We start from the raw sequence: 24,298 nt of genomic DNA, 5'->3' as shown, positions 1-24,298 counted from the left end.
ATAATAAATGAGAGTCGATGAAAACCTTTGTAATTTTTTGTTTCCACATTTAAAGTGAAATTGTTTCCCCAACCAGAACATCTTCCAAAAATGTAATTTCGTTTATTAAATTGTTTTGTTTGCCAACTCTTGTTGAGATTTTATTTTTGACGTTGGCCAAAAGCCTTTTTGCCAGACAGCCTCCCCTTATGTGTGTTTGTGTGTGTGTGTGTGTGTGTGTGTGTGTGTGTGTGTGTAGTCTGGTTGCATTATGATGTTGATTATGCAGATTATTATTATCAAGCAGAACATAGGCTGCGAGTCTGAGACTGAGCTTCATCAACGTTGCATGGCTCATAGTTAGTTGGCCTTGTGCATGCCTCAATGGTCTGAGCCGCTTATGTACGCTTGATGGGTTCGGGCCAAAGTTGGGTTCTATAATGGAGCGTCAGCCGAATGCATTCACTCGGTGAACAATTGAAATTTATAATTAGTAGAAGCAGCACACGCACAAAACACTCGGCACACAGACAAGCACGCACACACACCGCCGGGAATATGATTAATACTTCCCAAAGTTATTTGCTATTAGATTACACCTAGGCGGTGCACAAAGAAAAAATATCTAAAAAGCGCTTCATCAAGTTATTGGATTAGAAAATATAAGGATAATTTATTAAAATGTTAAGCATTTGCTGAAGAATTAAATATACGATCGTTTACTGATGAAATTCTTATTACCTATCGCTCTTTAATTGAAAATGATACTTATTGACTTTATATATAAAATTACGGTTTCAGACAACTTTAACTAACATGGTAACTTCAAAGTTCATATTGATACTTATTGCTTTTAACATTGGTTTTTCAATCTATTAAATTAATATAACCTTGAATTTTTGTTAAACTTGTTTAATTTGAATACAATTTGAACTTCAAATTTTTTCTTTTTAATTGAGAACATTTTAAGCTTCAAAATTCCAAATCTAAAAAGAATTTTCGTTTTATTTCTAATTAGCTTCGATTGTATAATTGACTTTACCCGGTCCTACTGATATTGCTTAGCTATGAAAGTAGCTAAATTATTTAGATTGTGTCTTATTTTTCCGAGTGCTGGATTTCGGTATCGTTTGGGGGCTGCATTGTACTCGATGCTGCTCCATTGTCTGTTCGCTGGCATTGTCTGGCCGACTTTGTTTTCATCGCCTACGTCGCCTGCGATAAGAGTCTCTTTCTGGCTATTTTGGTGGGTGGCTGCCGACTCGGGGAAGTCGAAACTTCAAATTGAAAACTTTAATTAGAATTATTGTTGTTTTTGTTGCTGCTTCTGCTGTTTCTACTCCTGCTGCTGCTGCTGCTGCTGCTGCTGCCATTGTCAATGCGGCCGCTTCTCGTTGGCTCTTAAGTGCCCAGACCAACTAAAACTCACCTTCGTCTGGGGCACCAGGAGCTGCAAAAGTTGACGCAAAAGTTTGCCGCAGGAACTTGACGCGTGTTCAACATACTTGAGCGCCTTGTGCCATTCCTTTGCCGTCCAGGGAAAACATCCCGGCAAGTGCAGTTTTAATATGTTGAAAGTTTTGTTCGGAAATCAGTTAGCCGCTTAGTTTTCCACCCTCCGCCCCCCCCGCCGCAGAGAGAATGTCTGGCACGCTTCCACGCCCTTCGATTGGATCGCAAAGGGGCTTTTATCAATCATGCAATTTAGAAATACATATACACGTACGGGTGTGTATCCATGTCGGTCTGCCAACCCAACTATGTACTTCCTGCTTAATTGTCAATTAGTGGGCACATATTTTGTAAACGTTTTTCGAACTCAATCAGCCGCAACCAATGGATCCGCGCCTCCAATCAATTTATTTATTTGCCATTCTCTGCGTTTATTGGGAAAAATAATACCGAAAAATTTCAAGTAGGGGAACAGCAACCATTAATTAGTTAGGCCGCAAATTAGTGGAACATATTCCGCACATATAGCATTTCAGCCAGGGCGAGTATTTGCTATATTCTTTTTTAGGCTTAGTCGAGCTGTGTGATTATTAAAAATGAATTTCAATCTAATTTATAATGAGATGGTTTTGTCAGATACATTGTGGCCATTTATTGTTCCCTTATATACAAACTGAATTGCGGTTGTGGCCTTTCTATTGGATTTCCAAAAAAATTGCTTTATGGCTAAATCAAATTCGCTAAGCGTGTGATTTTTGTGGTGCAAAAATTTTGTTACCGCACAAGAATTCTTCGCTATAGATTAGTGAAGGGTTTGAGGAAAGTACAAAATTTGTTAATTATACGGTTGGCCACATTTTCAAGCTAAAAAATAAATTGATTGGAAAATACATGTTCAATCAAACTGGTTTTATTGGCACTTTTGTTATGTGTTCTTTATATAATTTTAAAACAACAAAAAATCTGACCAAAATAAAAGAACTGAACAATCAGTTCCAGATAATATAAATATCTCTTCCCCAATCAATCAATGTCATGTCTCCCCTTTGATTGTCCAAACACTTGGTTAAATAAGCATATATAAAAAGCGAACAATGAACTCAGTCAAATGTCAAGCAATTACAGCACATGCAGATAAAACTTCAGCCGTTCTCATTCGGTAACGATCGAGTGTCGATCATTTATCAAAATTCATGGGCCGATCAATTTGACCTCATGCCACACATTTGTTGCCCCAAAATGCGTAAGCCTCTAAATTGTGCGCATTTCGCCATATTGTTCTAATTGCTGCCATTTGTTTGGCTCTTTAGGACCGAAAATAAACTGGAACCCGATGAGGAATAAAGTGAAATGCGTGTCGTTATTTTGAAATCAGCTGTGGCCCAAACATTTTTGTAGCGGGGTGCCTAATTGATATTAAATAACTCAACGCACACACACACGAGACAACCTGTTACGCAAGGCCCATTTTGGTGTACGTGGTGGATATGTATGCATATATTTTAATAAATGCAAAGCCATAAATAAACTGCCGCCCAGGTTGACTGGAAATACAAAAAAAAATGGATAAAGAACCCCCGACACAAAGGCGAGAAAACAAAAAAAAATAACCGAAAACAATTTCTCAAATGTCTCAGCACACAAAAAATAACACACTAAACGTTTATCATAAAAAAAAACTTGCCATATTTTATGCATTATTTACGCATTTTACTACCGATGGAACCGTGACTAATTAAGCAATTTTTAAGCCAAATCACAGGCCGCATTTTTCGCTTTACCATCAAGGCTTACTAATTATTTATGGTCTTAATGATAAGTTTCTGTTCGGCTTTTGTTCGTTTTGAAATTATTTTTATGGCCGGGCTCCATTGTAGAATCCGTGCGGTGTAACCCTTTTTTGTTTTACACTTCTCTGAAAAGTTGTGATGCAAATGGTGACGAAATGGGATTGGAATTGGTTATTAATCGATATGTCTGTGTTTTTTCTGGTCGTAAAAATGGTAAAAGTTACTAAATTAAATTCGGATTTCTTTTTAAAGTCAGTTTTCTACTTGGCTAATAAATTATTATAATTTCTGAAAATAATGAAATCAACTAACTTACACAAAGCACCATGGTTTCATGATGCTACCTTTTCGAATCTTTATTTTAATCTTGTTCTACTAGAAGGGTACACTGGCTTCGACTTTAAACTCTGCCTTCCCTCTTTGTTTCATCTCTTCTTGACTTTTATTTCATAAGTTTTAGTGCCTTCATTAAACCATTTTTACCATTTTTACCATTTTTACAGCAACGACTTGACTTTTGTTTTAGCTTAGCATCTTGTTCTGGTCGTTTTTAATTCCCTCCGTTGATTGCTCTTGGCCTGCTCTCTGTTCCCCATTGATTCTGAGCCCGATTCGTTTTCGTTATTGCCATCTATAAGTGCGTAATTTACTTAAGCTGCTTTCGGCTTAATATGCGCATTTTAATAGATTTGTTCCACTATCGTCAAGGCAATAAATTAATAAAACGCTCAGCCGCAGCAGCGAACCTGCCTTTTCTCCTTTCCTTTTTCCCTCCCTTCGTTTCCTTTTCCCTCTGGCCTTTCCTATGCATTCTGCACTTGACTTGTGCATGGTTATGGCCATTACACTGAAAAAATTTGTATACAATTAACCTTAATATTAAAATTTCTACATACATCAATTCAAAATCAGAACTCTTCTAAAAATGATTAGGAAAATAATGAGAAAATGAACTTAACTTCTTTGTTTCTTAACCTATTGAGATATATGATTTTAAAAATAGGGGTTCAATTCTAAACATAAAAACATAAGTTTTTTGTTTATTTTATAAAATTACTCTTAAATGTTATTAAATCTAAGAGGACAAAATTCACATTTAATTCACATAACCTTTTAGAGTATTAGTTTTTTATTTAAAACTTTCTATACACATGCATTTTATTTATGTTTTTTATCTGGTAAACTTATTTGTTCCCAGTGTACAGCTGGGGACCAGGCCTGAAAGCTTTTCAGCTGCGGCTGAGTGCCCCTAAGATGCAACTAATGATAACGGCGGCACAGACACCGACTGTGGCTTTGGATGTGCATGGACTTGGGTTTGGGTTTGGGTTTGGGTATGGGTATGAGTATGGGTTTGGGCCTCGGAACTGGGCTCGGAGCCGAGTTTTAGGGGCTGCGGCGGAGATGCAGCTAGTAGATGCAGCTCGATTAAGCTGCTTACCTCGGCAGGGGCGTTGCATTTTGGGTGTAGCTGCCGCATCAGCGAGGTCGCCACAGCTGACAGCTCAATGGCCCCATGTGGGTTGAGTTTGTTTTGTGTCAGTTTACAGTTGGCTCCATTCATAATTATCAACCTGGCTGCGCCTGCCTGCCTACCTGCCTGCCTGCCAGCTAGCCTCACCTTTTCCAGCTGAGTGCGAGGGAAAACTGGAAAACTGGAGGAAAAGGCGGACGGCATCGCTGCGCTTTTTCACGCTTTGGCGGCTCATTAAAAGAACCGCAACTGACATTACCTTTTGTCCCAAAACTTGCACTGACATATCGGCCACGCCTCTCACACACTGATAATAATTCGCACTAAGTTTTTGTGATTATCTTTTAAATTGTGTATATCCAAAAATATTCCAGAGAATTTGTTTAAATAAAAATTTTGTGTTGTTCTGTTCTAGAAGTAAAGTAAGGGTAATTTTTTTAAACATTATTTAATTATATGTTTAATTAGACTTAACTTTTTGACTTATTGCTCAATTTCACTGTTAAAAATATATACAAAATTCGAATTGATATAAGACAACATGATTGTCGATTTAAGCCTTTGGACATAAATTATGGAATTTCCCCAATAATCAAAATAATTAAATCATTAAAATAAGTTTTGGTTTAACTTTTTAATTATTTTTCTATATTGTTAACTGAATGTTTCCGCTATAATTTTCAAGATCACAACCAAATGTTTAGTGTGTAGTGTAGCAATAACAGTAGGCGTTGGATTGTGTGTGCCACATGCAGAAGTGTTGCAAGAGATGCAGCCAACCCCTTTGGTTATGAATTATGTTTGCCTCGCACAAGATTGATAGCTCTCCACCGGCTCCATAGGCGGCGTCATCGTCATCATAATGCTCTTCTTTGGGGCCCGGCGAAATTCTGTTAGCACGGCTTTATGCATATTTGCCGATGTCATTCCCGTGACCTAGTTAGTTGGCCCGAGGTGTGCGGGGCGGTCCTTTTTAATTAGCATATGCCGAGGCAGGTGCGCAGGCTGTGCGAATCGCGATAATTTGTGGATGACTGCCATTTGAATAATGCCCCTTAACTAAGGAATATTTTGGGGCAGAGGGATGTGCATATTAAAGGGGGAGGTAGGATGTATTGATGCCAAAGGGGGGCGTAGCACAGCACAGAGAGAATTGCAAATTGACCTGCTCATTATGGAATTTTGGCTAAACGAATTTTAGATTTTGGTCATTAAAGTGGAGATTATCGGAACTAAGCCTTAATACTTGTTGTATACTTTTGAATTGTTAAAGTTCAAGTAGACTTTTGGTTTAAGTCCATATTAACTAAGAAGATTATGCTTTAAACACAATGCCGACTAATACCAACCCGTTTAATTAAAACATTGTGTAGGCGAAAACTCACTTTTGGGTAGGAAAAATTTAACTTTTAGTTTATCAGGTCTTTAGAATAAATATTATATTTGCTTAGATTATTTTTGATAGTCGCTTTCACTGTTGTAGTTTCTTATTGTTTGACTTCATTTGTATGATTTGTATAGTCTCCAAACTAAGCTCTTAAAAAAATCTTTAAAACGTATTTGCCCTATTGCAAAGGCTTCTAAAGGAATTGTGAGCCAGAGCCCTAAGGCATTTCACTGCATCAACAAGTATGCAGCAATTTGAGTTTGGCTTCTCTGCATAACAGAAATCCCTTCTGGCATTCACCTCCGGCACGTGTGCGAGTGGGTATCATCTGTAGCTGTAGCTGTATCTGTATCTGATTTTGTATCTGTATCTATGTGTGTGCACGGCACAACCGTTCTAATCCCTTTTGCCATGCATCAACCTCTGCAGTCTGGGCAAAAGAGGTTAAATCCAATTCGGTTCAGCTTTTTGGTGGCCTCTCTTCAAAATACCCTCACTCCGCAGCAACAACAAAGGCTAAGAAGAATAAGCCCTGGGTCAGTTAAAAAAAAAAAATTAAATAAAAGGGGAAACCCTAGATTTCCAGTGCAAGCACTTCAATTTCAATGTAATCTCTTTAAACGTGAAACTATTACAACCGCATACCTGCATATGTACATAAATGAGTTTCGATTTCAGGGAGTGGATATGCATTTTAGATGCCGTTACACTTTATTTGATTTCATTACTCCTCCGTTTTATTACTTTTCATGTATGGACAATCAAACATTGATGTCAGAATTTAATATGCTGTATAAATCGTTTTGAGCCATTGACACATTCATGCGTTCGTTTATTCGTTCACTCGTTCGTACTCCGTGTTTCGTATTTCATATTCGTAGTATCAACAAACCAGAGAGTTGTCTCCATGGAATGTAACTCCCCATCTCCAACGCCTTTTTTTTTGGTATTTGTATGGAAAAAATATTTATATTTACACGCAACTCATACAGCGGCAACGTCACTTCACTTTTTTTTTATATTTTTTTTTTTATAAATATTTTTTTTCTTACTTTTTTACTTCTTTGTTTTGTGAATAGCATACAGAAAAAAAAGAAGCGGAAAGGAGAATTTTTCACTCTTATTGCTTTTCGAAGCTTTTCCATGGTTCACATTTCATTTATTTTCACTCCAGTGTGTATGGCTGTGTGTGCACTTCACAACTTAATACACTTTATTATTGAAAATATTTTTTATTACAAGTGGGCTGGGCCTGATCGCTGAGAGGGTTTCCCGGAATTATTCGTTGGGGTGTACATTCTTTCTCCTTTTTTTTTTGTAATTTTTTTTTTTTTGTATTGGCCCTGACACGCAGCTCTCATAGTTCCGTTTGTTGGGCATTGATTTGCTGCACTCGTTTCCACGAAATACAAATATAAATACAAACCCCAACACTCTTTTCATGCATACACATAGTACCCACTTTCGTACCGCCCCCCACCATCAGTATTTTTTATATACTTTTTATGGCTCACTCTCTGATTTTGATATTCATGTTGCATGTTGCTGACTTTTGAAGTTTTTGGCAATTGGAACTTTTTCTTTTAGTCGAGTGGGCGGGGCTGTGGCCCCGAAAAAAAAAAAAAAAAAAAAAAACAATTTGAATAGCTCTCTTCTTTGCATTGTTTACTTTAATTTACATTTATTTTTCGCTTTTTATGCGTTTCGTTTTTTTAAGGGGGATGCCGAATTTTTTTTTTTTTTTTTTTGTTTCGTATGCAAATTTTGCCTGAACTTCTTTAATGAACTAATTTTGTGGCAGAGCCGCGATCCCGTCCGATTATTTATGTATTGCTCGCTTACTCTCGCAACGCTGAATTCAATTAGGCCTCTCATCCCAAGTTTATTTATGTGGCGTTTGCCGAATGCTGCCTCATTTGCAAAAGCTGCCAAGGAAAAGATTCCCCCCAGCCTCACTCGGTTTTTCTGTATGTGTCAGTTTGATAAATGATATCAATTTCTTATAGACCCCCACACACACACAAACACACAGGCACATACACACACAAAACACACCAAACGGAGGGCATCAAAAGTTTGTTTTAGAATGTTTCTGTTTTTGTTTTCAATGGCTGTTGCTGCTGTTGCTGCTGCTGTCCCCCCTTCAAGCCCGAGAAGTCCACTTTTGCCAATTTGACACTTTTAGCGATGCGCGTGTGCCCTGGCACTTGAATTTCAAATGTATCTCAAGGCCTGTCAGTTAAGAGCATGAATTTTTAATGCGGAATGAGGCAATCTCTTAGGGAGTCGTCGTAGTCGTCTCAATATGCTAATCGTAGCAGCGGGTTGAGTGGAAAACTTTTTCGAAGATTTGCTGAAGTAAAAGTAAAATATCCAAAAAAGGGGAAACAACAGGTTCTTAATATTTATTTGCCATTTCTAAAATCGTTTTTAATATGAAAAATATATAGTCTTTGGTAAAATCCAATTAGCCTAAAAACTAGTTTTGATTAGTTTTCCAAAACATTAAACAAGATTGATTTATATTACTTACAAATTTTACAGATTAGAACTTAACATAAAATATTTGCCTTAATAGTATGGCAGTAAGAAATTTTCGCATAGTTTTTTTTTTGAGCTCTCCTAAACTGCCAGCCAGGTTTATAAATTATGTCAGATATTGCTCGCTTCTCTTTTACCAATTTAAAAAAGCTCTGCAATAATTTAAAATGCCAACGGACATTTATAACGAGCATACAATTAACACAAATTCCCATTGGCAGCCGGCTATTAGCCCAGAAAAACACACATCGCAACGCACACGGCACATTAGCGGAGCAGCCGACGACTACGCGCAGATACATTTGTATCTGCAGACCCACCAAGTAGCCAGATACAAGATACAAACGGCGACAGACGGACGACAAAAAGGGCCGCGGGGCGAACGATTCCCAGATTCCAGATCCCATGCAAATGACATGGACAAAAAAATATCCAAGGGAGGGGTAGCGGACTAGAAAAACTTTCGGCCACTAATCTATAATGCTGTCAGCCATTAAACAACTGAAAAACCAAATTTGTAACTCATTAAACAAACGGGGAGAACGACGGAAAAAACATAAAATAAAAAATGAAGAAAACCGAAAACCGAAAAACGAAACTAGCCAAAGTGAATGACTGATAAATGCCACTCGGCTGGCCTGTCTCATTTGGACTGCCAAATAATATTTAATTATAAACAAATAAACGAGACCCCGGGGTTATGCACGTCCCGTAAAAAGGTGCCGAATGATTAATTATTATGTCAGGGAATTAAATCAAATATTTGAGTTGACACACAGCGTGTCGTTTGCATTCGTTTCGTTCCTCTCTCTCTCTAAGTGAGTCGAACGTGGACGGGCTTATCTGTCGGTTCGAAATCACGAAATGCAAATAAAAATGACTTTAAGGAAAGCCATGAGTAGGGAGAAAAATGCCATAATAATTTCTTCTTGTGCTGCGGCGGCATGAAAAATTGAAAAGCCAACAGGCCGCGGCCAAAGATAACATAATCCATGGCCTGGAACCGTGAGCAACCTTTTTTTTTCCTATCTCCTTTTTGGTTATTTTTTTTTGTTTTTATTTCAAGGGACACGAGGGGAAAAACATTAGCATATATCAATGCCAAATGCAAATAAATCATCAATAACATTTCTCTGCCACTTATGCACCACTTACAGATACTTACCCCGAAGACGCAAGATATACCTGAACTGCTGCAGCTGCAAGGGCAGCCTGCATTTTCCTCGAGGAAAAACGCCAACGCGTCTGTCATGTGTGCGAGTTTTGTGGCCCCTAACTAAAGGCGCCTTGCATAAATTTACGCCAGAGGATAAGACCGAAAAAACGAAGACGAGGATGGTGGTTTGAGGATTGAGGATTGAGAACCGAGAACTGAGAGGACTGGCAAGGCAAACATAAAGCAATTTTATGCGTTTTTAAAATGCGGCAATTGACTGAAACAACACAAGCGAACTGCTGAGGGATATGGCGACGGCAACGGCGACGGCGACTGGAAAATTCAGGCAAACCGCATGTGAGCACGTTTTCCGCTTTTCCGAAGGGTAAATCAAATACGAGCCCAGACCGCATCGAACGGAGACCAAGACCAAGAGGCAGGACGAAGTGGTGCCCTACCATATCTCAGTCGCTGATAAGCAATATAACGCAAATGCTTGATGGTTTGTTGACGACCAACAAAAAGTTCTTGAGCGTGTGTAAACATTGGACCGGCAATACTGAAAACTGAAAACAGAAAACCAGAAAAGCAGAAAACTGAAAACAGAAAGGAAAAAAACGCAGAAAACATCAGCAAGGACAACGAAGGAGCCACCCGTTTATAAATGCGCTACAGTTACAAATTGTAGCCACAGCTGTGCGTGTGTGTTGTGTGTTTGGTGTGCTGTGCTGTGCTGTGCTGTGCTGTGCGGCACATGTGCGCTCTAAACCATTTATAAATGTAACAAAAGCAACGCACACGCCAACGCCAGCAGAAAATCGAAAAAAAAAACAGTGAAAAGCTGAAAGCCCTTGGCACAAGTGCAATGCATAAATATAAACAATAAGATACGAACTGAAGACGGCGAAAATACAGCCAAGCACAAGGTGTTAGAGCATTTTTTTTTTTTGGTGCTGGGATAAACCTAAACGCGGTAATAAATCGATAATTTAAGGCAATGAAAGACTTGTTAAATAAGTCATCAAAAGTTACGTATATGTAGCTTAATAAAAAGTAATTAGTTCGTTTACGATCTGATCAAGTGTTTAAAAATAACCGAATTAAAACTAAATACATTGCAATAATAACAGTTAATTTTGAATCAATAATGTTTTAAACAGTTGGTTGCTGTTTAACCAGCGCCAACAGTATAACGTTTAAAACTGTAGTGAAGTGCAAAACTATAACAAAACGTTAACAAATTGAAATTCACAAAAATACAACGAGCAAACCGCGTTAATAATACCATAATTTTAAACCATAAAAGAGCCATTAAATTGGACTTCCATAGAAACGAATTTCGATAAGAATAAAAAATCACACTAAAGATGGGTGCCGCCGCTATTCGTGGTTAAGTGCCAAAAGTGCAATTTCAGCAATTGTATCTGCAAGATACATTAGCGTTGCGTGTGTTTTTGTGTGTGTTTGCTATAATGACAATTTGACACAGGCAAAATACATGAAATTGAGCAATTTATATGCCAAATGTGTAATTTGTTGTTCGGCCGAGATACATTTTGTATCTGCCGAGCAGATGTCGGTTAAACAGGACTACAGGAACTTTAATTGCGACCAGTTGGCGTAGTGTGTGTGTGCTGCAAGTGAACAACATTGAGATACAAAGCGTATCCACAACATACCTTTGGCAGCGTGTGTGTATGATGTGCAACAATAAACTTGCAAAGAACATTAATTGCAACTGCCACTAGTAGAGGGCAGATGGTTATTTGTATCTGTGAGCTGAATTTGTAGCTGCTAAATGAATTTTGTATCTGTGAGATGCATTTCTATAAAACTACAAAACTTTTAGATACTGCTTTTAGGCAAAGAAAAACACTAGTGTATATATGTATATAAAACAAAATTCACCAAAAAGTGCCACGATATGCATTGGTATATCTGCCAAAGATATTTTTTGCCGCCAAAAAACTACACAGCTGCCATTTAGCCAAAGCCAAATTCATTATTAACCCAAATCCCCCTTATTTTGCAGAGCGTCGTCCACAATTAGCGCCATCGGAGCCAAGGAGCCAAGCAACAACCAATGGAACATGTTGATGCCGGTGCGGGAGTACAACAAGCACATAGCCAAAATACCAAATTGCAAGATGAGGCAACGTCCGACGCTTAGAGCCACCTTTGCATCCTTGCTGCTGCTGCTCCTCCATGTTGCCCAGGCGCTCGATCCGGCGGCTGCCATTGGTGCAGGCGCAGGAAGTGGTGCTGCAGCTGGTGGTGGTGGCCCAGGTCCTGCTTCCACCGGCGGTTCATCTGGCGGAAGTCTGAGCAGTGGACCACCCACGCTCGTTGCCAATCTCACGGAACAGGGCAGTCCCGGTGTGTATAATTCGACAATGGGTTAATGCTAATTACCCTTGTGTATATACTATATATATATATGGCATTTATGTAGCTGTTTAGCTGACCTTTCTACCTTTTAGGGCCCAACAAAAACGACGCCGCCATTTTGATATTTGTTAGGTCGTTTATGCGTTCCAACGTTTTGAGAAAAAAAGTTTAAAAATCAATTTAATAATTATCAAAAATCAATTAATTGATGTTTTCAAAATTAAGGACGCGAATATCATAATAAGTGTGCCCCTAACATTTTTTATCTGTTATCTGGCAACTCATCTACATAATTTTGTATACTTTGGCCACACTTTAATTTAGTTAAAGTCAAAAGTTCATGAAATTCTTACCATAAACTTAGTATGTTCGTTGTGTGGCAATGTTTGTGTGTATTTCCTTGTGCGCATTTCCGGTTTCCGCTTCCGCTTGCCAAGCGGCATGGGGTGGCAAAAACTATTAGCCACTTGACGCTAAATAACACCACCCACACCCACTTCACCCTGCCGCTGAAGCAAAACACTAAGCATCAATTAACCCAATTTTGAGAATCCATTTTCACCTGCAGTTACGGCTTCAGCTCACGGCTCACAGCTCCGGAGCTTTGGCTTTTTCTGAGTATTTTTCTAGCTGCGTGTTTCACAGCTCCAATGCTTACATACATATATATGAATGTTTGCCTTTTTTTAGAGAGGTTTGGTTTTGTTTCCTTTGCTATTTCTTTTTGCCAGCAAATACCCAAGTGGCGGTGTTGAAACCGACGTTCAAACTCCCAATTCCCCAGTCCCACCTAATCCTATAGGTATAATGCCGGTTACTCTTGTCCAGACTTTTTCGTGTTCCGTGCTGTTCCATCTTTTCTTTCGCAGGCGTTGGCGCTATTGTTGTAGTTTGGTTTGGTTTGGTCACTGGATCTGGAAATGGAATTGGAAATGGAAATGGAGTGGAAGCTGAAATCATAATTAATCCATTGATTTTCAATTTTTTTTCAGCTTAAATAATTCACACAAATCATTTCAGCAATAAATATGAATTCTTTCGCAGCATTTAACAATGAATATTTCAGCAAACAAAAGTTTATTTGCAGTCTAGGGTTTTTTTTTTCTGTGAAACAACATGGGATCCAATTACAAATTGATGAGCAGGTAATGAACGGTACGAAAAAAATTGAATAATTTTAATTTGGAACTGTTGCAAACCTTGATTTGCATGTAATGTCATAAATAATTCATTTCAACACATTCAACATTTATAAATAATTCCTTCTGCCTTTTTTTTTTGTTATAGCTGTCGCTATTAATCAAATTATACGTTTACTACATGCATTTTTAAATTGTTTCTTTATGTCGTTACGTTTACGCAGCCGCCTGGAAATTTGGTGTGACAAAGTGTCATAAACTGCAGAATGCGGGTGGCCATCCTACCCGGCGCTTGATTGATACTCTGGGTCAAAAAACACCTGGAACGATGCCAGATGTCGAGGATAATAAATTCAAGATGATGTGACAACACTTGGGATACGTTTTATATTGCTGAACGTCTGTTGGAAAACGCCAAAGAAATTCAATAACCATTTGAGAAATTAATTATGTATAAAGTCTATTTACACAATGATATTACATGTATTTGTTAATGTAAACGTTTATATCCAACTTTAGCACTAAAGCAGTTTAGAAAAAATGCCAATACTTTGTATTCCATAAATTTGCAAATTGATTTCTAGCCATAACAAATATTATAATAAAAGTAATTAAAATTAAAACAAATGCAGACTTTTTCTAAGTGCATTAAGTGATATTATCTTGTGTATCTAAAATTACAAATCAAATTTGTACTTCGTTTTAATGTTCACAAATTGTTCCTTAGGATAGGTACCTGAATGTAATACTTAACAACTGCTTTAACTCCTTGATAACTCTGTTAACTAACCTTAAGATCTGGAAATAAAAAGTAATTTCTATAAAATACCATGAAATGTCTTGCGGTGTGTCATCCTTTTAGGTTTCGTTTTCATGTTGAACTGTCGATCAAGTAACTCCTGGCTGGCCGGGGGGTCGGGGACGCAGGAAGTTGTCTTAACCTGTCCATAAAGATGGCACTCCTCGGCCCACACGATTGCCGTTAAGAACTCGTTTTAATCTGAGACTTTTTCCTACCTCATTGCGGTGTGCTGTGCGACGCAGAGCTGGGGCTCTTGTTATTGTCGTTTGCCGTGAGATACGTCTTTTATGCATTTTCTGACTGCATCTTGATAGGCCGGAGACGGGCCGGGCCAAAAAGATTGACTCCGGCCGAGTGTTGATAAGGCCCCAGCTCGAACGGCCGATAAAGTCAATCAATCAGCTGACAGACAGCCGCGGCTCAAAGCGGACTTAATTATCTGTTTAGATAACCGAGGCCAAAAATAGCCTCGCTTAGTGGATGTTATGTTAAATATGCTACAAAAGCCGTAATTTAATATGCCAATTGTGTGGCGAACAATGACCACAGTTGGCTTATAGTTATGACCATATCTGGATAGCTTTTAAAGATGTTCGAACAAGACTTTGAATGGCTTTTATTATTATATTAAACAAGCCATTTGGGCAGCTTAACAATTAGCCACCTGTGAAGTGTAGGAGATCTTTAGTCAAATACCCAAAATTCATTCATAAAATCGATTTAAATAGATGCCATGTATGGTTTTATGCAAATCACTGTTGCGTGGTCTGACTTGGAGAAAAAAAAACATTTAAAATGGAGGAAAAACTTTAAAAAGGTGAGTGTTGCAATATTTTAATATTCTTTCGGATTATATTGACCGAAGTTTCTTGACAAATAGCTAAAAACAACCAACGTAAACTTAATTTTTTTTTGTTACTAAATTAATTTTATATACATAAATCGAAGTAAAAATCTCGAGGTCATAGTTGGTTATAAATATTTATAACATAACTTTTTTGATAACTTTCATCACACAAGCACTTCCTAAGGAAAAATGTAATTTGTATTTATTTGTTAGAAAAACAGGGTTTTTAGAAAAAAACGTCAAGAATAAAAAATGCTTAATAAAAAGCGTACTAAAACTAATAACATTTTTAACCATCTGTCATGAATTTACACTTCTACGATACCAATATTTACTTAAATTTATCCCATTCTTTGCACATTCTTGCTAAAAAACAATTTATCTTAAATTTGATTTTGTTAAATCGCCTCTAAAATTATGTGCCGAACAATTTGCCAATCCAATTCTTGCTGAACTTAGAGCCACCCAAGAGGAAAACTTGTCGATTGCCAGGCCCTGGCCGAGGAGAAATAAAACTTTCACATAATGGCTTCGAAAGATGCACACCCTGGCGCAGCATTGAGCTCACCTTTTTGCTTTGGTCTGGCCCAAAAACTTGTTCTTTTCATCTGCCGAACAAATAGTTGGCCATAAGAAGTTGTTCAAATATTTATTTACTTTTTCAAGTTGCCAGCATATTTATTTTGTATTTTTTTTTTTGCGAAGCGCGTGTGTGTTGTATGTTCTTCTTGCCCGGTTTGTTCCAATGTTTATGTATAATTCCCTGGGCAAAGTTACCAGCAGCTGGTGTGGCTATTGCCACTTCTTGCACTTCTGCGGGACCGAAACTAATAACAAATCTTTTCATTAGTTGCGTTAGACAAGTTAGTTAAAAGTGCACTTTAGGCAAACAAATGCGTGTCTTTAAAAAAAGGAACAACCAAATTGAATAGAACAGGAGAAAAATCAGCTAAGCCAATAACCAGCAGGAACTTGGCCGGAACTTTGTCGGATGGCAAACTTTTGTGGGGTTGCTTCTGAGCATAATGAAAGCATAACATTTAGTTAGCACTTGTATTCGCTATATAAACTGAATCCCCTGCCCCTGCCCCTGCCCCTGCCCCTGCCCTGCATGTACACCGGATAGACAACAACTTTTCATTAATAACTCAAAAATGTTTTGTCTTCAAAAAGTTCACCTCTCGCCCAAGTTCGGGATGAGGCTGATGCTGATGCTGAGTCTGAGTCTGAGTGCGGGTCCTTCGCTCATACAAAACTTTTATACTGTTGTGCTGAAAACAAATCAAAGGAGTTTCCGACAAAGTTATTTTTTTCCCCCTTTTTGATGAGCACCGCCAGGGGTGGGGGGGGAGGTGGTTTCTGTTCCTGGGTGGAACAGACTGTGACAAACAATGACAACGGCAATGAGCAAGCCCAGCCATGACAATGGCAATTAAAGCTGCAGCTACAGCAGCGGAATCGGTCCAAAGTTAGTCCATAAAAAGCATGGAAACAACTATGGCAAATGGGTAAAAACTCTGGTAATAAAGGAAAATTATGATGATTTTCTATTTGGCATCGCGCTGAACAAAATCGTTTGGCGCGAAAACAAAGAGCCATAAAACCGGGTCGGTTTCTGGGAGTAAATCGCACTAAGCACTCGCCAGCATCAAAGGAGAAAGCGGAGAGAACCAAGTGGAAAAGAAATTAAATGACAGGAAAATATAAGTATTAAGCGATAACATTGTTGTTCTATCCCCAGAGCGTTAAGTGAAATCATTCACAGTCGAACGAACTGGCGACACGATTAAAATATCCGTCCGAGAGAACGAAAAAATTGGATCTGAAATGTTGCAAAACTTTTAAGTAGTTCGAAATTGATTGGGATTCAATAAGATATAAGAACTATAATAAGAGCCAATAAAAGGGATTAAAAGGAATTTGATTTTTCAAGCTGAAAAGTACTTATCCTTTATCCTCAGAAATAAAAGAGTCAATAAAATGATGTTACAGTCTAGCGTCTTCCAAAGAACAAATAATTTATTCTGCACCAGGATCCGTTCATTTGTCAAACTAACCTTTTAAAAGCATTCAAACAATCAAAGGTCCTGTTTTATTCCAAATAAAACTATCTATTTTGCTAGACACCCCCGTAGGTAAACACAAAAACAAGAAGCAAAAAAATATATATATTTCAAGCAATTTAATTAAGTGTCTTTAAAAATCTAGTTATAAATTATTATAAAAATTTTGTTAGCAGTTACAGTTTAGTCTTAATTCTACATATAATTCTTTTAATAATTCTAGTTAATAGTTAATAACTATGTACTATTGACTAAGGACATAAAATAAACAGACACAAATTCCAAATTTATTTCTGGAAAGGGTTTGATTTTGATAAATATAAGATTTGTTCATAGAATTTTAAAGAAAGTAATAATGAAAAACTAAAATTCTTTACCGTTCAAGAAATGCAATTGTTTTCATCGAAGAAATATAAAATAATATTTATTTTATAAAACTGAAAATAAAACTTATTAATAGTTTAACAATCGGTGATGGAATAAGCTTTTTAATTTTTAAAATAGTTTTCTTTAATAGGTAAAAAACTGAATAATAGGTAAGTCCTGTATAAAAGGTAAAAACTGTATATTAGGTAAAAAACTGTATAATATTCCATGAAACAGAGCTTCCACAGACTTTCAAAATAAAAATATTTATTTACCAAGTAATTTTTTAAACAATTTTTGCTCTTTGGTATCTTTTCGCTATTCTATCTTGCAACTCTTTGACAAATTGCCGTATGAATGATTTTCCAGTTTCCTGTCAAAGCGCCCGCAATTTCAATTTCCATTCTGCCAAGTGCCTGGTGCTACTACTCCTTGTCGTTCATTATCTGCTTTGTAATGTCTGTTTATTAACAATAACGTATATAAAAAAGAATGTACGGACCGAGAGAGGGGGAGAGAGATGGGGCTAAAACGAAAGGAAAGGCAAAACAGCAAAGGGAAAGCGCAAATAATGTTTAAACAATTTGTTGTCGTTTCGTTTCATTAAATGTCTATTCGCCTTCATTGACCAGCCCCGCTGCCCAACCGACACTAACCGACTACTAGACTGTTGTATTCCGTATCTGGGCCGGGGGGCTGTCATTATAATTTGCAAAAACTCGCTGCGAGAGCGAAAAAAAATTAGCAATAAAATGAAAAGCAAAGTGAAATGGCCGCAGGAGCTGAATCTCCGCGAGAGTCGTGGCCACTTGTTGCCAGTGATTTCCTGCAATGGTGGATGGCAAACAGCAGATGCGGGGGCGGCTTCAACGGCGACTGACGCTTCCTGGAGCTTGGCGCTTCCACTTGGCAGTGTCCGTACGCGAAATTATTATTGCTCTGTCTTCCGTTTCGTGGCAATCTATTTATACCCTTGCCGAGGGTATTTCTAATATTAGTTAAATATTTACGCTGCTCAGAACCAAAAAACTTCAGTTAATTTTTTAATTCAAAAAGTTATTATATACGTAACTTTAGAATATGAGACATAAATAAAATGTATGTATTTAAAACAACTTGCTGTTAACCAATACAAATTTATTGAGGAATTTTTTAGACTTAACAACTATTAATACTTCTTGTACAATTATTTTCTTTTGAAAATAAATAAAATCTTAGATAAATACAATATGGATTTCTTTTACAATAATAATATTTATTAACATTATTTTCATTTGCTTACCTATATCAGTATTTTGTTTTATTTGTTTATATCTTGATCGGAAAAACCATATATTTGTTGTGGAAAGGCAAATTTTCCGCTTGGTGGGTACTGAAATCAGATTTAGGTCCTTTCATAAAATAAAACTTGTTTCTTGTGAATATGGTAAGATCGGCTCTAACAATTCAACATTTTTAAATTAAATAAATATAAATGCTGAATAATATTGAGCAGAATAAGAAATTTTTTGTTGGTAAAATATATAAATTTCCTTAAGTTTTGAACAAAATTGTGTAGTCTAGCAGCATAGGAATCATGTTTGCCAGTTGCTAAAGTGTGTTAGGACTTCTGCTTTCAGAATCCAGTCTACACAACCATAATTTTTTTTGATGTTCTTTTTGTTTGTTGTGCTGTAAAAATTATTATTTTTATGCTGCCTGGCTGGCTGGCTAGTCAAGTCGAGCAGAGTAGAAGAGTCTCTGGGCCAGTAAAGTGGACTGGTGAAGGAGCGGAGCTGAGTCTGTTGTTGCCGTCTTCATGCCACTTGAATGACTCATTAAAAGTGATTTCATTTTAAAACATTTTCCTCGCTGCGGTTGCGCTCCAGTCGTCCCCTATCCTTCGGCTGCAGATATTCCCGCTTCACTTTTTCTCAGTCATTGTCGTTTTCTGCCGGGCTTAGCGCCTTATCAGCTGGCTGAGCCGCCTCTCATTTCCTCCGTCCTCAACTTGGCCGTCATTTAATTTACTTTCGAGTTTACTTTTTTAATTCGCTTAGCTACTTTGACTGTGCGTTGGCTGTCGTAAATCCTCCTCAGAAGAACAAAAAATAAGGGAAGGCAAAGAAAGCCAAAGAAATGGAATAGGGACAGGGACAGGGAGAGGACACTTGGCCAACGATAAGCGTGGTGAGTAGGGCCAAGTTACTCTGCGTAATAAGATACGGAATTGCAATGTGCAGCAGCAATATTGCCGCTTTCGTCAGCCTTTTTACCTAATTCCCCAGATAAGCTGCATTATGCGCCACACCGGTGGCATAGTAACAACATGGCCAACCAGAGGCCCACTCCAAGTCCCGAGTTGGCCATATTGCACATCCTCATAGCCAAACTGCTGCATGTGAGAGTGGGCGCCTCTTGAGCAGCGGCAACATGATGGCGTTCGGAATGGACCGACGACGCACGTTTCGCCCCTCAGGTTGTTCAGAGCTGGCCCCCATGCACTCAGAAAACGGATCAAGGGTCCAGGTTATTCAAATCAAGTTGGATAGGACTCGAAAATGAGTGTATTCCAAAAGAAACACTCAAGTCATAAACCCAAAAATACTCGGGAGGGATGGAGGGTTTTAAAATGGATTATGGGGCTAACTATGTAGTCAGTGTTTTCAAAAAATTCAATAATCAGTAAGCATTTAATGAAAGCTATATTTTTATAAACAAATTTTATAAATTGTATATTTTTTATCCCTCTTGCATAGCATATTTTTTAAGACCTTACATTATAATTATTACATATATTTAAATATTTGTTTTTTGTTTTGCTACATTTTTGCATGCTTGGACTAAAAATTTGTTAAATATTCAATTTACTTAATTATCAAAAATCTGTATATCGAAGACATACGGTTTTTCAAAAATTAACATATATGTGATTTAAGCTACACATTTTCAACTAATATAAAAAAGAAAGGAAGCAAACTTTGGCAAGCCGAAGTTTATATACCCTTGCAGCTATTGCAAAACTTAAATATTCTTGTTAACATTTAAATTTCAATTATTAGATCGTAGAAGTTAATTTTTATACCCTTGCAGAGGGTATTATAATTTCAGTCAGAAGTTTGCAACGCAGTGAAGGAGACGTTTCCGACCCTATAAAGTATATATATTCTTGATCAGCATCACTAGTAGAGTCGATCTAGCCATGTCCGTCTGTCCGTCCGTCTGTCCGTCTGTCCGTCCGTTTATATGCAAACTAGTCTCTCAGTTTTAAAGCTATCTGCATGAAACTTTTCCAAAAGTTGTCTTTCTATTGCAGGTAGTATATAAGTCGGAACGAGCCGGATCGGACGACTATAGCATATAGCTCCCATAGGAACAATCGGAAAAATAAATGAAAAAAAATTATAACTTTGCTGTTTTTTAATTTTTTGTTTAGTTCTTCGACATATAATAATGGTTAAATATTTCCGATTTACCGTTTAAATTTCATTAAAATCGGTCGACTATAGCATATAGCTCCCATAGGAACAATCGGAAAAATAATTGAAAAAAAATTATAACTTTGCTGTTTTTTAATTTTTTGTTTTGTTCTTCGACATAAAGCAATGGTTAAATATTTCAGAGTTATGGTTAAAATTTCATCAAAATCGGACGACTATAGCATATAGCTCCCATAGGAACAATCGGAAAAATAATTGAAAAAAAATTATAACTTTGCTGCTTTTTAATTTTTTGTTTAGTTCTTCGACATATAGCAATGGTTAAATATTTCAGAATTATGATTAAAATTTCATCAAAATCGGACGACTATAGCATATAGCTCCCATAGGAACAATCGGAAAAATAATTGAAAAAAATTATAACTTTGCTGTTTTTTAATTTGTTTATTAGTTCTTCGACATATAGCAATGGTTAAATATTTCAGAATTATGGTTTAAATTTCATCAAAATCGGACGACTATATCATATAGCTCCTATACAAATAATGAAAATATATAAAAGAACAATCAAATAATTAAGCTGCAAATCTTCATAGCTTCAATGTTTTTAAACATATACGCAAGTAAATCATAATTTTAATGTTTTCAAAAATATTTAATTCCTGCGATAGCTGCAAGGGTATATGAACTTCGGCTTGCCGAAGTTTGCTTTCTTTCTTGTTTTATATATATTTTATGATCAATGATTTATCATTTATCATTTATTTTTCCTATTGTTCCTATTGGAGCTTTATGCTATAGTCGTCCGATCCGGCATTATATACTACCTGTAATATAAGGACAACTTTTGGGAAAGTTTCATGTAGATTGCTTTAAAACTGAGAGACTAGTTTGCGTAGAAACGGACGGACGGAAATACGAGCATAACTAGGACGACTGTCGTAGTGATGCTGATCAGAAATATTTATGCTTTATAGGGTCGGATATATCTCCTTCACCGCGTTGAAACTTCTGACTGAAATTTTAACACCCTCTGCAAGGGTATAAATTTTAGAAGAATATAAAGCTAACTTTAAGTCATTAAAAATACAAGTACATACTCATATGGATTGATTTTATGGGATACAATATATATATATATATAAAGCGTATATTTGTCTTATTTTTCGACAGCAGGTGAAATGGGTTGTGTGCTTGACACTACCGAATCTATTTGAGACCCATATCAGACCAAAGAGCTCGGGTCGCGTTACCATTCCACTGTACCTCGCTGAACTCAAACTCAACCCCCTGCGAATCGCTTTCATTAGAGTTGCAGCAGCCAGTTGAGCGTGTGTTTCTGGGGCTTGGAATTGGTGGCAGCTGTGTGGGCGTTGCTGGTGGGCAATAAATTTCCATTTAGCCATGAACAACAACTAACGGCTTCTGCCGACGACCAACTCAACTCGACCCGATATCCGTGCAGGCCGCTGGGAGTCGGCGAATGAGCGAGCGCGGTCCAATGAAGCGTCACGTGGAAATGGTTATAATTGCATCCGCGCTACGCCCCTCCGCACGCCCCTGCCCCTCCCCCGAACCACCCCTTTCGTACACTCAGATATTCAGTTTTATAAGACTTTCACTTATTTAAATATTTTCTTTAAATGGGTTTGCTTGTGGGAAAAATAAAATTTAAAATAAAAACAGTGTTTTATTTTATTAGTATACCTATATTTCTTTTTAAACATCATATTTAGATTTTAAATAACTATTCCTGGACTCAAAATTTTACAAAATACGTTGTTTAAATAATAAATAAATATATTTTCCGTGGTTAAAATTTTTTTTTTTATTTGTAAGTCATTTTTGGAGACAATAAGATTATAAACAAATTTACTGATACGAAAGTGGAAAAAACAAGTATAATTTAATACCTTCGTTATTAAGGATAAAACTCCAAACTCGACAATTTTTGCTTCAAAACAATGCAGCTTGATATTTTAAGAGATATACATACCTGAACAGTTTTTGCCTCTACTCTTAATTAAACAATTAATCTTTGAAAAGTCGGTACTTGTTTATTTTGAAAAATTTAATAATTTGAGTTTTAAAAGCACCCAAACGATATGCCTACAACATTTTAATATTAACAGCATTTTATACTCTTTGAAATTTAAGTTAATTGTTAAAATTATGGATTAATTATCCCTGTGTAGGGTTCAAGGATTATTAAGATACATTTTTCGTAGTGCATCAAGTCGGACTTGCAACGCGAACTGTCGCTGACGATGGCGCGGGGCAATAATTTTGACGCTTGATTGATCAAAGCAGCAGCGCAGCAGCGTCCATCCCGTCCAAACTGCTGTTGATTTTATTGGTGAACCGTCCAAGTTACAGCACTTTTACACGCTCCTGTTTGCCGAACGCCGTCGTTGACCGTTTTTTATGCTTTTTTATGCAGCGTTCAAAATTTTTATTTTTATTATTGAGCAGACCATGCGCTACGTATCCACCAGATACAGATACCCCGGCCATCAGCCACCGGCAGCCATAACAGCTGACTGACTTGACTGGCTGACTGACTGACTGACAGACAGTCGACTTGAGTGTGCAATAAATCAAATTTTAAGTCGCCTTTGAGCAAAGTTAAATTGCAGCCGGAAGTCCCGGGAGAATTAACTATCATGGCTTATCAATAGTTTTAGTCAGCCGAAAGAAGGAAGCCGAAGCCATAAGAAAAATTGCAAATTAAACTGTCAGAAATGAGGAGTTGGAGTTTACACCCCAAAAGCGATATAAAAAACTTTTCAAAGACATTATTCACTGAATTTACTCCGGAGATTACTCTTTGTCTCGCCTTAATATACTTGGCAAACATTTGTTTCTTTTTAAGACATCGTTTTATTGAATTATTCATTTTTTGTATTTGATTAAAATATTTCATAATAGCAGCCATTTATAGGTAAGCTTTTTTTGGTAATATAAAAAAATATGAAATCAAATGGACAGTATATGATTCACTGAAAATAAAATCAATTAGAAAATAAATGTTACAACAAGGAAGCAAAAGACATGGTTATTTGGTGCTCATATATTATTTTTTTATTTGTTTGGTATTAATGGTTGTGATCAACTGAACTGGATTCAATTTGCTTCCGCAACATAAAAACGTAACTTATGCATGTTCATGTTCTTTTGATTTAAAGATTAAATTCAAGAAACTAATATATTTTAATTAAAAAAGGTAGTCATGGAAATATTTTTAGTTCACGAAATCAAAATGTTTATTACTCCTATTACAAAGTTTACTTTTGCAACTCGATACACAAAGTAAGGAGTACAATTAGTTTTCTATCTAATTTGAATTCATCACTCGGATGAAGTTGATTTTGTTGTCTTGGAAATAAGAGGACTTTGTTTCAGTTTGCCAACACTTCATGTGTGGCCCGACCTTAATCCCCATCACAGCCCTGATGAAAATTCCATCTCATGGCTGGATTTCTTGTGGGACAATTA

The 24,298-nt window shown here is 37.0% G+C and overlaps 1 protein-coding gene across 3 annotated transcripts in view; it reads left to right on the top strand.

The window, feature by feature from the left end:
• LOC108141775 overlaps positions 1-14,134 on the top strand; it is a 79,948-nt gene extending 65,814 nt beyond the window's left edge. Inside the window, exons 2-3 of one of the 3 annotated variants that reach the window (XR_001774255.2) lie at positions 11,812-13,312; positions 13,531-14,134. Coding sequence is in view for 1 of the 3 variants with exons in the window: in XM_017265277.2 (XP_017120766.1) it covers positions 11,812-12,181 (370 nt within the window). In the remaining 2 variants the exon portion in view is untranslated. Of the gene's footprint in view, positions 1-11,811 lie in introns of all 3 variants that reach the window. The other 2 variants (XR_001774256.2, XM_017265277.2) reach the window with 2 other exon arrangements.
• The last annotated feature ends 10,164 nt before the right edge of the window (positions 14,135-24,298 follow it).

Source organism: Drosophila elegans, unplaced genomic scaffold, assembly GCF_018152505.1.
Source record: "Drosophila elegans isolate 14027-0461.03 unplaced genomic scaffold, ASM1815250v1 contig_814, whole genome shotgun sequence".
In the NCBI taxonomy this organism is placed as follows: Eukaryota; Metazoa; Arthropoda; class Insecta; order Diptera; family Drosophilidae; genus Drosophila; species Drosophila elegans.
The sequence above is the reverse complement of the archived record's forward strand: the minus strand, read 5'-3'. Positions and strand labels throughout refer to the sequence as shown.